Here is a 19,062-nt window from a genome sequence, read left to right as displayed (position 1 = left end):
AAGAATGAGGGTCTACGGACTCTGGACCCTCAGCTGTTATAGGAACTTTCATAGACTTGAATGGAAAGCACCATCTATATGGTCCACAATGGGCTCCGGAGACATCCCCTTTTATTTAGCAACCTATGGGATCGGGTTCTTAGGTGAAATATGTCATCCTGATGACAGGTTCCCTTTAAGGTGTTAAACAAAAATATTTTAAGAAATGTATCACGGCTCTGCAAACATTTCTAATTGTTCTGTAATTAAAACCAACATGAAACATCAGAACATAAAAAACCAGCGAAACATTATTGCGATTGCAACTTGTTTGCTATCAACAAACCGCGCTAATGAGATGTACTGACAGAACATGAAAGGCCATCGAACAGAATTGTTTTTGTAACATGAAGTGCTGCTTGGCTGTTGTATGGCTGATGGATATAAGACTCCGGCACATCCCAGCTGTTCCACTACAGGATCGGAAATTACATGGAAAACACTAAATCATTGTGAGAGCCAATGAACAGGTGGCAAATAGTTTATTTAGCAGATGGCCACGTTTTTTCTTTTCTTTTAATATTGTCATGAACGTTCTTCAAAAATTTCACATTTTTGGCCCAGAGCAATTATTTATCTCCATTTTTATTTGAGTTTCAACAAAAAAATCGAAAAAAGTTCCAAGCTCAACGAAGACGCCTTTCTATAACACTTTACTCTTATTGCACATTTATTCATGTTTTTTTTTAAATTATTCTTTAAAATTTTTGTATTTTTGTCTTATTGGATGTAGAAAATGGAAAAACCAAAATGCGTAGGCTTTTCTCTGTGCATTTGTAGCACATCTGTCAGTCCTCGAAGTTCTTGTTCAATATTCTGTCCGTAGAGCAAGATGATAGTTCATCTTAATTTAGTCTGATGGATAGAACTGAACTCATGTCCAGCTCCGGAGACGCGGCTTTAATTACTATGGAATAGAAAACTTAGAGCGCTCTCCTCTCCATCCTCCATTCTCCTTTCCATCCTGTCGGAGAATACAGACAAGGCTGACACATAATCATAGTATAAGGATAAAGAATACCGGATATTCATCTTAGTCAATGTCAAGTACACAACGACGTGTAATAACACAAAACGTATATAGCGTAGAATACACTGAGCAACATCTCCAACAGCTCCGCCATTCCCATCGAGAAGGTGTTGCCCTGGAAGTGAGCTCAAGAAATGTTCTAATATAAATAAAAGATTGGACACATTTGGAATTAGAGATGAGCAAGTCCATTTGCCGATTTGTAGATTCTGAGCCAAAATTTAATTTTTCAGGCAACAAATGGGAATTGTTTATTGATTCCCTTCAGACAAATGGGTGAGATTAGGAACTTTGTATATAAAAAAAATTGGGGTTTTTTTTTTAGAAGACTTGAAGGGGTTATATACCAATTCCCAGGAAAATCGGATCATTGGTTCAGACCTATTTCAATCGAACTGGAATCAAATTTTCGCTAAAGTTTTTGGAAGCTTTAGCTAATCCCATCTTGCAATATTCTCTCATATTTAGTGAGGTCCCATGGTCCGGGTAGGACACTTATTGGCTGAGTTTGGTACCGTGACCTCCGAGAACTCAGGGTGGTACACAGGGAAAAATTTTGAAAGTCCTAGAGCAACACGGGTACTAAGAGCCACGTCTGGAGTCTTCTGCCCAAAAAGGGTCAAATATGGAAGAGAAGTAGATGTCCGGCAGTGGTGCTTCTAGCAACTGATCGGGATGGATGCAGGATTGATATAGTATAAATTTTTTTACTTTTCAGTGAAAAGAAGTAAGCGATACAACTTTTATCAGAGATGGACCACTAAGGCTCCACATTGATACTCGATACTGACAACAGACAACCCATATAATATTTACCGAAAATCTTTTTAATAGCAGCAATATCCGGACTGGTAGAGCTCTGATGCAGCGCACTAAAAAAATGGAAAAAATCCTTGGTGATCCTTCATAATGAAAGAAACCAATAAGAGATGAGAGATACATGTATACAGTAGATGGAGCTCAGCTGGATCCGGTCCGAGTAGGACACAGATTGTAGTTGGCCAACCTTCAGAAGAAAATCCTACTCCTCATCTCCAGCCCTACAGGGAACGTAAGAAGATAAAATGATCCACAACTGATGACAGGTTTGTTTTTCTTCTATCTGTCATAAATCTATATCACGGATTAGCAGAAAACGGCTCGGGGTTTACACAGCTTATTGGATGTAAAATGTGGACACGGAAGGAGGAAAATGCAGTATTGATTTTTTATAAATTGCTGTTCCGTGAAAAGAAGTAAGGGAGACACTCAGATATGAAGAAGATCTTATATAGTAAAAAGGACCATTATTCCTCAGAAACATTTCACACCTATCACTTGTTATACAGCGTGAAACCGTCTTCCGCTAAAAGCTAAACTACTGAATATCGTGTGGGGAAAACCCTCAACGACGATCAACCAAAGACTTGACTCAAAGCAAATGGACATCAAGATTGTCACATCATGGAGGTAAATAAGAGGACATTCCTTTCCTTTCAACTTTGGTTTCTTGAGCATACAAGACCTCAATGTAAGGGCTCGTCCTCCATCTATCCAAAACATGTGAATGTCCACTGTATTTTTGTCATCAAATATAGGTTTACGATGTATACAAAGATCGTAATAGGTCAGTCCATATAAGGATGAACACATAGGAGACAGATGGAGAGGTTCAAGTGTAAATGGGGTTGTCTTCTTCTACACATTTATAGAAGACCTGTCGGGTCAATAAAAAACACCTTAGCTGCTCATATTAAAATAAGCAGCTCCCTAGCCCTCCCCCGTTTATAGCATTGTAGCAGTAGCTTTACTGGAACATACCAGAAAGTTAGGAAACACTCCAGTACGTAGCGGTCCAATAGACCTAGACCTAGCTAACAGTGGTCCGGTGTATTCAGCATCAAGCCTGGAAGTCATCACCAGCATATGGTTTGGAAATGGTGCCTCCTGAAAGAGAAGCTGAGGAGCGGGGAATGACTCAACCCCCCCATCCCCTCATGAATACACCTGACCGCTGTAAGCTAGGTCGGTCAATCGATTGAACCGCTATGGGGCCGCTTACTTTAATATGAGGAGCCAAAGTGTTTTATTGACCTGACATTTCCCCATTTCTGTGCCTTAAACTAAACTGCATAAAACTTGCAGAATCACCCATTTTGTGAAATATTTTGACCCTCTTCCTAAATCTGTTTACCCTACCACACAACCTTTATTCCTTACTCTAAACTTAAGTCTAAAGAGTGTAAATGTAAAGGGAACCTGTCAGGATTTAGGACCTGTTGACTTGTGGTTGAGGTCAAGTTGCGCAATTATTTCTCTGTCCAAGGCGGCTATGAAAAAGTAATCCTAAATTGCCCTGACAGGTTCCCTTTAAGGAGAGTCTGATAACGTGTAAACTAAACATATGACTTGTAGATAAAGTACCAGGTATCATAAATATATCCCTTGAACTCCATTGCTTGGTCCGGAAAACCACCGACTAGCTTCACCGTCTAGCACCTACAATCAGCTGTGACCGATTGTGCCCTAACCCCTTGTACCCCTGTAACACTCTACCAAAGACTTATTGCCTCTCATACAAGCCCAGAACATATTTATGATGGGGGCATTTTAATAGTGGGTGGGCTGTAAGTGGGTCAGATACTTGTGGGGACAAATCATGGCAAAACATCATAGTGCACGGTGATGAATAACTCTCGTCATTGGGACAACTGTGCCCCAAAGTGCCCAAGGTTATAAACATATGGTACAAGCAATTAGACCAATTTATTACTCACAGACGAGCCCCGTTATTGGCAGGCTATGCCTTTACCCTTTCATACACTGTGGCACATTTAGTAAGGGTCCAAATAGCACATTTTCGTCGGGTTTCAATTTTTTTTTCCGTTTTGCACTGAATTGCTCCAGGTTTTGGGTGCATCGGCGGTGCATTGGCGCCGGCTTGGATGGGACAGAAATCGGGGGGCATGGACGTCGGACAACCCGACAGATTCGAACAAACCACGGAATTAAAAAAGCAAATTGTGTTGCAAGATCAGCACTTACATGCACCAGAAGGAAGAAGGTGAACTCCAGGACCACAGCGGGGGAAGCGACAAATGCAGGATATCGGGCGCACGACCTTAGTGAATCGCGGCAGACCCGGATCCTCGTCGAACAACGCACATCGTTGGTACACCGGCTTTACAGACAAGTTCACAGCAAAAACCATATCTAATTAATCTCCAAATAGAAGCCGTCAGAAAGAGCAGGAGAAGTCACAATATGGTAGGTCAGATGGGGACATTATACATTTCTGGACTTATTCCAATGCTAAAATTTTGTGTAATTGATATCTCATTCTACAGAAAGTTTTATTCCTTCTGAAAACTTCTTTGAGCCATTGATAATCCAGAATAGCTACAACAGAATCCCATTACAAACACAACAAATCCATAATTTTGACCAGGCTATGGATAGGGATTTTTCCAAGGGGTTTTCCAGCCAAAAATATTAATTACACAACCATAAAAAAGGGACTCAATACCATATTGGTGGGGTCCATTATCCAGCACCCTAGAAATCAGATGTTCTCTGAGGCTAAGTGAGGATTAAGCAGGAAGCAGACAGCGCCTCTCTATTGGATCGGCAGTTTTATAGTCAGAACAGAACCGCTTCCTATTCCATTTTTTACCAGATGCGGAGAACAGCAGATCTGATCAGATGGTCCACTATATCCACATAAAGCGAATGATGTCCTCAACTGGAACCTCCACCCAATAGTAAGAACACAAAGCCGCCTCCAAAGGATAATACTAACACATAATACATCACACGGGCTATTAATAGACACAACGAGATCCCTACTGGTGCAGCTCCCAAAATGTAGGTTCTAGAGTAACAAGAATAATGGAAAAAACTTACCAGGCAACTGAGAGGCTAGAAGTGGGATCTTGATTGGAGATATCGTGAGCATATGACACGGTGGAGCTAACATCGATGCCAACCCCTGTGGCGAATCGGATTCCATTCCCATTAATGTTGTAGGAGGAACAGTCATGGCACCAACAATGGCAATAGACTGGTTGCTGCCCCCAGGCTTCATAACATTCTGACCACTGCCTAGAATTATAAGAGAACCCAAAGTTAATACGATTTTAAATCTATTATTTTTATTACATAATTTATTATAATAACCAGGAAGATCAGAGTGAACGGTAAAACCTGTGTTAAAGGATGCACCATTCCCTATAGGTCATGGTCCCTGATTATTCATCTCTATCCCCTTGCCGGTCACTGACTATAAGCCCAGAAAACTGTCCCATAGGTTTCAATAAAGATATACAAACTTTTATATTAATGGTCAATGTGACTACTATAAAGCAATTCTCTAAATGTTGTCAAAAAATCAGCTCAGGAAAAATGCCCCTCCCCTCCCCCCAATTCATATAGATTATGACAAAAAAGGTTTTAATACAAAAGTACATGGTCAATAGACACTCTTTATGATAACTTTCATAAAGGGAACCTGTCACCACTTTCTTTCACAAATACAGCTTGTGGTAGGTTCCCATAGAGCCCTATTAACTGACACCTCTCTTTTAGATAAAATTTGTTACCCCATAAAATCAACTTTATAATCTTGCCTGGCGTATATAACCTAATCTAGCAGGAGTCGAGGGGACATGGCCGCCTCTGGGTACATCCAGCAACTACTCCCCATGACTTCTCAGAATTCAGGAAATAATGTCATGTGACCAGGGTGACATCATCTAAGGTCCTATCCCCTCTTAACATTTGTAAACTGTACCCCATGTAGGTTTCTGATTTCATGTGATCAGATACATACATAGGGCACAGTTTTCAAATCCAAAAGGACCTTAGGTGAAGTCAACCTTGTCACATGATTTGCTGATTCTGAGAAGGCATGCGGATGAGCTTATTTTTTTTTATCAATAGTCCAGGTTTATCAAAAGTGATGCAATCTGTACTATGTGCAGTGTCCTCCCTCCTGTGCAGAGTGTGGCAGATTATTAGATACTGGCGCCCCCTGCTCTGCTGGGGAAGTGTCTACCAACTTTCTTTTTTTGTGCACCTTTAATATAGAGTCAGACAGAAAACTGGTGCAGACAATTTATACATACAGGATCCGAAGACGTTCTGTAAACTCCAAAGTCAGACAGAAAACGGGTGCAGACACTTTATAAATACAAGATCCAAAGACGTTCTGTAAACTCCAAAGTCAGACAGAAAACTGGCGCAGCCTTTAATAATAGATCTGACCCAATAAGTTCTAGGCATTCTATATGGACTGCATCAAAAGATGATCATCTCACAAAAAACAAGACCTCAGCCAGAAATGGAAGAATAAAAAAAAGTTTTATATAGAGGGTTTTACAAATTAATATTCAGTCTCCGCCCAAGGTACATATTTGCATATTCCCTTCATATTGAATGTATCCTACACATTCCTTACATTTCTACATCTTCCTAGGATAATAATGCCGAATGGGAATGATAGGAACTGCAGAATGTGGAGAAGATCCTAAAATGCACAAAGATAAACTGACAATCGGGGCAGGTTCATTGCTCGTCCTGGCAGCAGTAGGAGAGGCTGAGCATATGGATATGTTGTAGGATGCGGAGGGAGGAATTACCATATAAAACACGGCTACAATATATGAGGCTGGAACATATGTGGAGCTCTGGGAGCTCCATCGTGACTGGATGACATCCTGCCCGGGCCTGGAAGCTTTTATGATGTGAGATCTCGGCAATGACTGCAGATGGAAGCGCTGAGAGGATAATGTAGGTCAATGAGAGCGCGACCATTATACGGAAGCGCGCTGCTCCGTGTCATGTAACGCAGTAATCAGCCAGAAGAAGCACATTAAGCCTCTGCACTTGGAAGAAATGACTTGAGATTATGTAACATGGCTTCATCTATATAATGTATATCCAAATATAAGATAAAGAGGTTATGGCTAAGAAGCCAATTCCTGTATAACCTATTGCATGTGAACAGACACGAGTCCCTCCTCTGGATCCCTATGTCTTAGTTTGTATAGAGAGGGCGCCCGGAGGACCAATCCTTTCTTACACTACACAATCAATCCAATTATTTTAGTGGACAATGTGCAATACCAGACTTCTCCTCTGGAGGCACTGCAGGGAAATTATACAATACAAATACAATACAACTTTATCGATCCACTGGGGGGGAATAATCTTGTACATTGTGTTCCGGCAATTGTTACACAGTTAGACGCAGGTTAAACGATACAAATACATAAATACAAGAGGCGCGTTCCTGGGTCGCATTAATAAATATAAACCTTCACTTCTTAAGTTCCCTAAGAGTTGCAGTTGATCAAAGAGGTTTCATAAAATAAATGACCATTTGATCAGTTTTGACAATGTTAAAGGAGTTTGCCCATGAAAGAAAGTTCTTACATTTTTGTGATGTTAAACAATAAAGATCATTTTAACCCCTTACTATACAATGTTACTCAGTTTTATTGCTGTTTAGCTCCTATCACTCAGTGATGGTCGGTATAAGATTCCAGAGTGTGAGCGGGCACTCTCTGAGCAGACACTTCATGATTCCTCTGTGCTGTGAGTGGGGACTCTCTGAGCAGACACTTCATGATCCCTCTGTGCTGTGAGCGGGGACTCTCTGAGCAGACACTTCATGATCCCTCTGTGCTATGAGCGGAGATTCTCTGAGCAGACACTTCATGATCCCTCTGTGCTGTGAGCGGAGATTCTCTGAGCAGACACTTCATGATCCCTCTGTGCTGTGAGCGGGCACTCTCTGAGCAGACACTTCATGATTCCTCTGTGCTGTGAGTGGGGACTCTCTGAGCAGACACTTCATGATTCCTCTGTGCTGTGAGTGGGGATTCTCTGAGCAGACACTTCATGATCCCTCTGTGCTGTGAGCGGGGATTCTCTGAGCAGACACTTCATGATTCCTCTGTGCTGTGAGTGGGGATTCTCTGAGCAGACACTTCATGATCCCTCTGTGCTGTGAGCGGAGACTCTCTGAGCAGACACTTCATGATCCCTCTGTGCTGTGAGCGGAGATTCTCTGAGCAGACACTTCATGATCCCTCTGTGCTGTGAGCGGAGATTCTCTGAGCAGACACTTCATGATCCCTCTGTGCTGTGAGCGGAGATTCTCTGAGCAGACACTTCATGATCCCTCTGTGCTGTGAGCGGGCACTCTCTGAGCAGACACTTCATGATCCCTCTGTGCTGTGAGATGCTGTGTGCTGAAGATGTGCTTAGATTATCAGGGTACAGGATTTATATACACTTCTATTTACCTTCTGACATTGTACTTGTATCTGACACATAGAAAGAGAGATGAGACAGATCAGAGATGATGAGATCCATAAGATGACACACAATAGCACCCTGCTAACTCACCTATAACACACACAGAGTCAGTTCTGCTATATGCCTCCCTCCTAGATAAAGATTTTATCTGTCTGCAGCTAGTAGGGTAAGTCTAGGAAGTGCCTGTGTCTGAGCTGGTCTTGTAATGCAGGGGGAGGGGCAGGAGGCAGAGAGCACTGCAGTGTGCAGATAGGAGAAGCTATTCATGAGAAGAATCCGACCAGAGTCACAAGATTTACAGTCGGCTTCAGAGGTAACCAAAAGTCTATACACCAGGACAGTGTATATAGATAAAGGTTGGAATTATATCTGTGAAATGCTGTATTTTTCTTAACAACAGTGAATTAGAGAATGCATTTTTTTATCCTGAGTATATTTAAAGGGAACCTGTCATCAGGAGCCCTTTTCCTATCTCCCCTATGTCCCCATTGAGAATAGAGTGCACATTGCCAAAGAGTTTTTATAGTTAAACTGGCTTTTTCACAAAAATTATAAGTTATAGGAAAGTTTACTTGGGAGACAGCTCTGCATACAGATAGGTAAACTTTAATCTAACTTATCATTTTTTTCAGAAAAAGCCAGTTTAGCTATGAAAATTCTTTGGTAATGTGCACACTATTCTCTATGGGAAAATGGGGGAGGCAGGAAAAGGGGCTCCTGATGACAAGTTTCCTTTAAGAATCTTGTCTGCATGGGGATAGCCCTGCCATGGCTCATGGCCTGGTGAATAAGTTTAGCTTGGCCCCCATGTCCTGCACGTCTTGTGTTTGGGGGTCGGGCTATGGCTCGCCCATTGCAGGATATCACTGGATAATTTTTGGTGTAGAATGATAAATATAAATCATCTCTTTCTATCCCTGTTCCTCCTTTTTCTTGGTCACCCTCAACACTCCCTCATCACAACAGTGCCCCCCCCCCTCCGCATTGTTATGTCTTATGTGATGAATGAATGGTAGGAAACGCTAAGCGGTTGTTCCCCTTCATAATACTATGAAGTGTCAACATATTCAATTTGGCGGCATCCATCAGAGCTGTGCACCATGACAAGGGAGCTCTTACATTACAATATAATTGTGTGTTATAACTTAACTTGCATCCTGACAGAAACTTCTGTGTAGTCCCAGGGGTTGGGCTTTGGTTTGGTTGCATAAAAAAAAAACAACAACTTGTGACTTCTCTGTGCTGCAGACTGCTCAGCTCTTGGAGCACAAAGGTGGGGGCTGAGAGCTGAGGAGTGAGTAACACAGACAAGTCATGTGTTGTTTTTTTTTTTAAATGCAGCTTTCTTTTTTCATTTAGAGACCTCAGCAGGACTTTAGATAATAATTTGCCAGCGTTGATGAAGATAAAGCACTTCGGGATAGCTGCAGTATTGGTTTGTGTCATGGTCATGTGATGTCACACAGGTGCACGGTTCTGAGAAACAACAATCCATGCACCTGTGTGACATCACATGACTGCGGACAGATTTTTATGCACTGGTCAGAGCATTCTTTATTGTGTGGGAGGGAAGTATTTGGGCATTATACTGTGAGCTGCACCCGGATGGGCACCGGAGAGGGTACATGGGTGGGTAAAGGGGGACATGGGTGGGTAAAGCTTAACTCCGCAGTGTTACATCAGGCCACTGGCCGGTAAGGTGATACAACTGTCTATATCCTCTATCCAGACTGAACTGGTGTGTATAAGACAAGTTCAGATGATTGATTTCTACAGAATTTTTTTCCTTCAGAAATAACATTATCATCTTAATGGATCCTCCGGCGGATTCATTAGTAAAGGCTGCGGCTGGAGGATATAATGGAGATGACCCCTTCCAGACTCTGTACATTAGACTCCTCTGCAGATTGCACCAAATTAGACTCATCTTGTCGAGGCTTTTTACATCTTTTCATACCCGCATTTATCACTTAGAGATGGGGATCGGGGATGTTTTCAAACATTACGGTAAATGTAGAGGTTTTTCTTGTTCTTATCTTTCTTTCATCTCAAATTTTACAGTATTAGGCTATATTCACACGAACGTATGGGGGACGTATATACGGCCGCCGTATATACGGCCGATATACGTCCCCCATACACTTCTATGGGCGCACATCACCCTACGGGAGCGGTACGGTGCCGCATACGTGCGGCACCGTACCGTTCCGTACCCGGGAAAAAGATAGGACATGTCCTATATTTTCCCGTAATACGGCGCCGTGCGCCATAGGTTGCTATGGAGAGGGGCGGGGGTGAGCTGCGCTCACCTCCTCCTCCTCTTCCCGTACACTGCCGTTGCCCGCTACGGTACGGTACGGGCGGGCAACGGCAGTGTGAATATAGCCTTACTGTGTTACTATACAGATAGTGATATTATCAGTCCATAGAGGGGCATGTGCTGTATCCTACAACTTCTAGATTCCATGTCAAAGAAATGAGTAAGAAAATCAAAACGTACAGTGCAAATAAAGACAAAACTGCCCAGACCCTTCCTGACCACAGCTATTTCCCCTCATATAAGGCATATAAAGGGGTCGTGAATATACTTTGGGGGCCAGTGGGCTCAGGTGAGGTGAATAAACTACACTCCTGGTTTGACACCCCCCATGGGACTCAGCATGCGCTGCTGTCAGGGAACCAGGTAATGTGAAATAAAGTTTTATAAAGCAATGAAATGATTTGGAATGCTGACAAAGGCATTTTTGAAATCAGCACAGCAGAGGCTATTGGAATCTGTCTGACATTCCTGGTGACAGGTTCCCCTTAAAGTTTTTTATATTGACTCTGTATTTCCATGGAATACAGCTATAAAACATAGATTTCTGTTTCATTGTATGATATGGATACCTAACCACCTCCACCAGAGGATCAAAGTCTTAATGAAGAACCTCCCCCTTGACTCCTTCGCTTGATGACAATGCTGCCCTATGAGACTTGTAGACCAGACATTGACATGTACAAGTTCTCTCCGTTGCACTGAAAGACGTGGCCTGAGCTGCGGTAACAGGAAAGTTCTTCATATTCTCCATAACCCACATTTTTAGCATCGAAACTGCTGCTATTTTCTAATGCTGTTGGACGAGTAACGACTCAGCCGCATGTCATGAATGTGAAGCGCATGGAGGACCTGCAGAAGGATTGAAGGCTTCGTTATACTTATTACTATTAGTTGGGATCTATAACTATGTAATAAAGTACATGAGACACCGAACATTTGTGAGATTGTAAAGGAACAGACTGAACGTGAAAACCAAAGGCTGTGAAACACGTAATAAACACAAGGGAGGTGACCGCTGGACTGAGATAGAGATGAAATGACCTGGAGACGTCCGTGTGACCTCATCCACAGGCAACAGAAATAACGGACATAAAACATATTGTCAGGATACACATATCGGAGCTAAACAAGTAACATAGTAACTTACACTCACCGGCCACTTTATTAGGTACACCTGTCCAACTGCTCGTTAACACTTAATTTCTAATCAGCCAATCACATGGCGGCAACTCAGTGCATTTAGGCATGTAGACATGGTCAAGACAATCTCCTGCAGTTCTCCCGAGCATCAGTATGGGGAAGAAAGGAGATTTGTGGCCTTTGAACGTGGCATGGTTGTTGGTGCCAGAAGGGCTGGTCTGAGTATTTCAGAAACTGCTGATCTACTGGGATTTTCACACACAACCATCTCTAGGATTTACAGAGAATGGTCCGAAAAAGAAAAAACATCCAGTGAGCGGCAGTTCTGTGGGCGGAAATGCCTTGTTGATGCCAGAGGTCAGAGGAGAATGGGCAGACTGGTTCGAGCTGATAGAAAGGCAACAGTGACTCAAATCGCGACCCGTTACAACCAAGGTAGGCAGAAGAGCATCTCTGAATGCACACTACGTCGAATTTTGAGGCAGATGGGCTACAGCAGCAGAAGACCACACCGGGTGCCACTCCTTTCAGCTAAGAACAGGAAACTGAGGCTACAATTTGCACAAACTCATCGAAATTGGACAGTAGAAGATTGGAAAAATGTTGCCTGGTCTGATGAGTCTCGATTTCTGCTGCGACATTCGGATGGTAGGGTCAGAATTTGGCGTCAACAACATGAAAGCATGGATCCATCCTGCCTTGTATCAGCGGTTCAGGCTGGTGGTGGTGGTGTCATGGTGTCTTTGGGCCCCTTGGTACAACGCCACAGCCTACCTGAGTATTGTTGCTGCCCATGTCCATCCCTTTATGAGCACAATGTACCCTGTAACATCTGATGGCTACTTTCAGCAGGATAATGCGCCATGTCATAAAGCTGGAATCATCTCAGACTGGTTTCTTGAACATGACAATGAGGTCACTGGACACAAATGTCCTCCACAGTCACCAGATCTCAATCCAATAGAGCATCTTTGGGATGTGGTGGAACGGGAGATTCGCATCATGGATGTGCAGCCGACAAATCTGCGGCAACTGTGTGATGCCATCATGTCAATATGGAGCAAAATCTCTGAGGAGCTTCCAGCACCTTGTTGTATCTATGCCACGAAGAATTGAGGCAGTTCTGAAGGCAAAAGGGGGTCCAACCCGTTACTAGCATGGTGTACCTAATAAAGTGGCCGGTGAGTGTATGTCGCTCTAAGGGGGTTGGCCACTCCTTGTTATAAAGGGAGGGAGACACAGCAGTTTTCAGACTTCATGTCAGACCGCTGTGCTACTATAGCCGCATCTAGCCTAGAGAGAAGGGGGTAGTGTGCAGGACAGGCTTATGTAGGATACTAGATTCTTCATTAAATCGTGCAGCTGCAGGGGAGGATTTGCAATTTGTGTGGGAACATGAAGGCAGGCAATAGACTGTACAAAGAGGACAGAGGAGGAGGACATGCCCTCACCCCTGCCTGATGAGGGAGCTCATTGCCGTAATTACTGAGTAAAGACAGGAGTGCTTGGCCCCACCACTTCACCCTATGCTCACCTTAGAGTCTGTAGCCTGCACCTCCTGTTGCACAGCACAGATTCATCATGACAACCGGAGTTCAGGGTTGAATGGAGAGGGGCTGAGACATGCAAAAAGTACAGGATTACCAGGCAAACGGCTGGAATAAGGTAAAGAATGTATATTAAAAAATGTCTGTTTTCAGCTATTAAACCTATAGAAATAAATGTTTACTTTTGTACTGTGTGCAGACCCTCCATGCTCCTTTATTTATACTTCTGAGCTCTGCTGAATAGTTGGAGCTGCAGCAGAATGACTAATCCTCCACCCCCTCCATCTCTCTTAGTACAGATTGTGATAGGAGTGGGTGACATTAGAAGCTGTGTGCTAATACACAGGTAAATGTTCATGCAGAGACAAGTCTAATGGAAGTGATATGCAGCATACGCACCTCTGGTGTACAGGCATTCATTTTTTAAAAAGGTTGGTTTGAGCCAATTTGGTTCTAGTACTGTACCTATGGGGTGGGTTTCTTCTGATTCTGGATCATTGTATTTAGGATGTATCTATCGCATGCCACTTAGCTCAGTGGAAGTCACAGCTCCAAATGGGGATAAAGTACCCGCATGTTCCCATGTCCCAGCAGTGGGATATTTTTTGCCCCATGGACATTAACATTCTTGTGGGATACCCCTTGGCTCTGATCACTTCAGTGAAGCCCCTGATGCAGAAAATAGGATGAAATGCGGAGGATGAGTTTAGAGCACGCAACATGATAAGAAATGAGGCTGCCCTTGTGAGGGCGCAAGCAATAATCTGGGGTCAGGCTGTAATAGGGATGAACTAGGGTCTTAATCATCCTATTACATCTTGGACTAAGATGCGGAGGCAGTTTTTGTATTTTTGCCTGGTTCTTGGATAGTTTTTGACACTTCATGTGAACCCATTCACTGTTCCTGTACTGTGACAGTTTGTTTGCCTTACTATAAACGGTGAAGGATGTTACGTAATTCTGTGTGTTTACAGGCGATATTTTAGTGTTCTCATTCTGTCAGTGTAAAGATTATCTATTAATAAGACGCATACATTGCAATTCTTTGCTCAGTGCTATGTAGTAAAATTTGTTCTGATACTGTTGATTGGAAATGAGCTGGATTCTGGCATTGTCACTAGTAAGTTGTCAGGCTTGCAGGTAGTGGATCCACTGGACCACTGCAGACGATGACTCAAGCCACTACCTGGGACCGGAGTCTAAGTGGTACCCTGTTTTCACCAGAGCCCGCCGCAAAGCGGGTTAGACAAGCTGCGGCTTGGTACCACCAGGTCGTTCCTCAGGCGTGACTTGTCTGCAGTGGCGGCCAAGGTCGAGGTACAAGAACGGCAATCAATCTCGTGGTCAAAGTCCAGGCACAGAGTCAGGGCCGGCGGCAGAGATGCAATGTCAGAATCCAAACCGGGGTCAGCAACAGGAGGTCCAAGCAGAAGGGTACGGGAACACAGAACTCACGACAGCAATACGGAGGGACACTGGTACACGGGAACACGGAGGTAGTCAGGCAACACAGGAACACGGAGGGAGACAGGCACGCAGGAGACACAGGAACGCAGGAGACACTGGAACGCAAGAGACACTGGAACGCAGGCAAATCGCAACAGAGCTTTCTCTAAGGCTGTGAGACACAAAGATCCGGCAAGAATGTGAGGAAGGTGCAGGGTTTTTAAAGGGGAAGTGATCAGCCAGTGCACCAATTAGCGGTGCACTGGCCCTTTAAATTTCCTGAAGATACCGCGCGCGCGCCCTAGGAAGCGGGGACGCGCGCGGCCGGAACCTGGCAGCGATTCCGGAGCGGGGAGAGGTGAGTCGCGCCGGCACCGCGCCTGCGAGACTCGGGGGGCACGGGTGAGCCCGCGACCCGCGATATGGGTCGCGGGACCACCCGTGACAGTACCCCACCCCTTCGGCCTCCCCCTCTTCTTGGGTTGTAAAAATCTCTGTAGTAAATCATGGTCCAGGATGTTGTCTTCAGGCTCCCAAGATCTCTCCTCAGGCCCGAACCCCTTCCAGTCAACCAAGAAGAACCGCTTACCCTTTACGGTCTTCATGTCAAGGATCTCCTTTACCACATAAATATCTGAGGAGTCAGCCACCGGAGCAGGAGGAGGTACTTGCTGGGAGAAGCGGTTCAGAATAACAGGCTTGAGTAAAGAGACATGGAAGGAGTTCGGGATGCGCATGGTGGAAGGAAGGCGCAGCTTGTAAGACACCGGATTTATGCGGGATATAACCTCTAAAGCAGTGATTTTCAACCTTTTTTGAGCCGCGGCACACTTTTTATACTTAGAAAATCCTGGGGCACACCACCAACCAAAATAGCACAAAATGACACTAAAACAGTCATAAAAGGCCTCCCTTTACTAATAAAAAGCCCCTGGCTGCCTCCCTTTACTAATAAAAAGCCCCTGGCGGCCTCCCTTTACTAATAAAAAGGCCCTGGCTGCCTCCCTTTACTAATAAAAAGCCCCTGGCTGCCTCCCTTTACTAATAAAAAGCCCCTAGCTGCCTCCCTTTACTAATAAAAAGGCCCTAGCTGCCTCCCTTTACTAATAAAAAGCCCCTGGCTGCCTCCCTTTACTAATAAAAAGCCCCTAGATGCCTCCCTTTACTAATAAAAAGGCCCTAGCTGCCTCCCTTTACTAATAAAAAGCCCCTAGATGCCTCCCTTTACTAATAAAAAGGCCCTAGCGGCCTCCCTTTACTAATAAAAAAGCCCCTGGCGGCCTCCCTTTACTAATAAAAAGGCCCTAGCTGCCTCCCTTTACTAATAAAAAGCCCCTGGCTGCCTCCCTTTACTAATAAAAAGCCCCTGGCTGCCTCCCTTTACTAATAAAAAGCCCCTGGCTGCCTCCCTTTACTAATAAAAAGCCCCTGGCGGCCTCCCTTTACTAATAAAAAGGCCCTAGCTGCCTCCCTTTACTAATAAAAAGCCCCTGGCTGCCTCCCTTTACTAATAAAAAGCCCCTGGCTGCCTCCCTTTACTAATAAAAAGCCCCTGGCTGCCTCCCTTTACTAATAAAAAGCCCCTGGCGGCCTCCCTTTACTAATAAAAAGGCCCTAGCTGCCTCCCTTTACTAATAAAAAGCCCCTGGCGGCCTCCCTTTACTAATAAAAAGCCCCTGGCGGCCTCCCTTTACTAATAAAAAGCCCCTAGCTGCCTCCCTTTACTAATAAAAAGCCCCTGGCGGCCTCCCTTTACTAATCAAGAGCCCCTAGCAGCCTCCCTTTACTAATAAAAAGGCCCTAGATGCCTCCCTTTACTAATAAAAAGGCCCTAGCGGCCTCCCTTTACTAATAAAAAGGCCCTAGAGGCCTCCCTTTACTAATAAAAAGGCCCTAGCTGCCTCCCTTTACTAATAAAAAGCCCCTGGCTGCCTCCCTTTACTAATAAAAAGCCCCTGGCGGCCTCCCTTTACTAATCAAGAGCCCCTAGCAGCCTCCCTTTACTAATAAAAAGGCCCTAGCGGTCTCCCATTACAAATTAAGAGCCCGTAGCGGCCTCCCTTTACAAATTAAGATCCCGTAGCGGCCTCTCTTTACTAATTAATAGGCCCTAGAGGCCCCCCTTTACTATTTAAAAGGCCCTAGAGCCCCCCTTTACTAATTAAAAGGCCCTAGAGCCCCCCCTTTACTAATTAAAAGGCCCTAGAGCCCCCCCTTTACTAATTAAAAGGCCCTAGAGCCCCCCCTTTACTAATTAAAAGGCCCTAGAGGCCCCCCTTTACTAATTAAAAGGCCCTAGAGGCCCCCCTTAACAAATAAAAAGCCCCAGCCTACCTTTACTAATAAAAAAAAAAAACCCTAGCTACCTTCCTTATACAAATATTAACCTTATATACTTACCCTTGATGTCTTCTTCCGCGTACCTTCACTCCTAATGGCGATCCGCTCACCTTCTTTAGCTCCTGCACCGCGCGCCTCTGGTCACGTGACTTACGCGACCTGACGTCAGGTCGCGTCAGTCACGTGACATGGGCCGCGCGGTACAGAAGCTACAGAAGACGGGCGGATCGCCGACGCGGGACTTGGAGGTAAGTATGGGGCAGAAATACGGGGGCGCGGCGGCAGCTCGACACCGGGGCAGCCTAGTTCGGGCAACCTTCCCCCGCGGCACACAGGTTGAAAATCACTGCTCTAAAGGACCTAAGAACCGTGGACCAAGCTTGTATCCAGGAATCTTTAACCGGGTGTATCTAGCTGACAACCAGACCTTGTCCCCAGGAGAAAAAACAGGAGATGGCCTGCGTTTCTTATCCGCTTGGAGTTTGGTACGGGCGGAAGCCTGCTTCAACGAAAGGCGAGTTTGTTCCCAAATGGTCTTAAGGTCTCGTACCAACTCGTCGACAGCAGGAACCTCCGTGGACACATGCAGAGGGAGAGGAGGACGTGGATGTTGTCCATAAACAATGAAGAAGGGAGTAGAACCAGAAGCTTCAGAGTCCAGGGAGTTGTATGAGAACTCCGCCCATGGCAACAAGGAAGACCAGTCATTTTGGCGGGCCGAGACGAAGTGCCGAAGGTAGCAGCCAAGGGTTTGATTGACTCTCTCTACCTGTCCATTCGACTGAGGATGATATGCTGACGAGAAGTCCAATTTCACCTGAAGATGGTTACACAGGGATCGCCAGAAACGGGAGACAAACTGGACCCCACGGTCCGAAACAATGTGCAATGGGAGTCCATGCAGCCGAAAGATGTGGGAGAAGAACAGGCTGGCAAGACGTAGAGCAGATGGCAAACCTGGCAAGGAGACAAAATGGGACATTTTCGAGAACCGGTCGGTTACCACCCAGATGACAGTATTCCCCGAGGATGATGGCAGGTCAGTGACGAAGTCCATGGCCACATGAGTCCACGGGCGGCTGGGTATCGGCAACGGCATCAGGAGACCGGCAGGTTTGAGGTGTGATGACTTGTTTCGGGCACAGGAGATGCAGCAACCCACAAAATCCCGCACATCTTTGGCCAAGTCTGGCCACCAATAATAACGGGAAATAAGGGCTATGGAACGCTGCACTCCAGGGTGTCCAGCCACACGAGAGCAATGTCCCCATATCAGGATCCTCTTACGAAGGGCAGGTCTGACGTACATCTTGCCTGGTGGAAGCTGCCTAAGGTCCACTGGAGCTGCAAGGACCAGACGTTCTGGAGGCACAATATGACTGGGCACAGGGTCTTCTCCAACCACATCCGAAGCACGGGAGAGAGCATCTGCCTTAACGTTCTTCTCCGCAGGATGGAAATGGATTAAGAAATCAAATCGGGAGAAGAAAAGAGACCAACGGGCTTGACGAGGATTCAGTCGCTGAGCGGTCTGGAGGTACAAGAGGTTCTTGTGGTCGGTATAAATGTGAACCGTGTGACGAGCCCCCTCCAGGAGATAGCGCCACTCCTCCAAAGCCAGCTTTATGGCCAACAATTCCCGATCTCCAATGGAATAATTCTTCTCGGCAGGAGAGAATGTCTTCGGGAAGAACACGCAGGTGAAGGTACGACCCTTGGGCCCCTTCTGGGTAAGAACTGCACCAGCACCGACGGATGAAGCATCAACCTCCAACTGAAAAGGTTTCTCCGTATCTGGTCTTGTAAGTACTGGCGCAGAGGCAAAGGCAGATTTTAACTTAGTAAAGGCTTCCTCAGCAGCTGGAGACCATTGTCTAGGATTGGCATTCTTCTTAGTCAAT

At 45.0% G+C, this 19,062-nt stretch overlaps 1 protein-coding gene across 2 annotated transcripts in view; it reads right to left on the bottom strand.

Annotated features, from left to right (window-relative positions):
- TCERG1L (transcription elongation regulator 1 like) overlaps positions 1–19,062 on the bottom strand; it is a 174,836-nt gene that overhangs the window by 103,015 nt on the left and 52,759 nt on the right. For both annotated transcript variants that reach the window (XM_072129349.1, XM_072129350.1), the window contains exon 4: positions 4,952–5,149. In XM_072129349.1, coding sequence (XP_071985450.1) covers positions 4,952–5,149 — 198 coding nt within the window. The remainder of the gene's footprint in view (positions 1–4,951; positions 5,150–19,062) is intronic.

Source organism: Engystomops pustulosus, chromosome 11 (assembly GCF_040894005.1).
Source record: "Engystomops pustulosus chromosome 11, aEngPut4.maternal, whole genome shotgun sequence".
Taxonomy (NCBI): domain Eukaryota; kingdom Metazoa; phylum Chordata; class Amphibia; order Anura; family Leptodactylidae; genus Engystomops; species Engystomops pustulosus.
The sequence above is the reverse complement of the archived record's forward strand: the minus strand, read 5'-3'. Positions and strand labels throughout refer to the sequence as shown.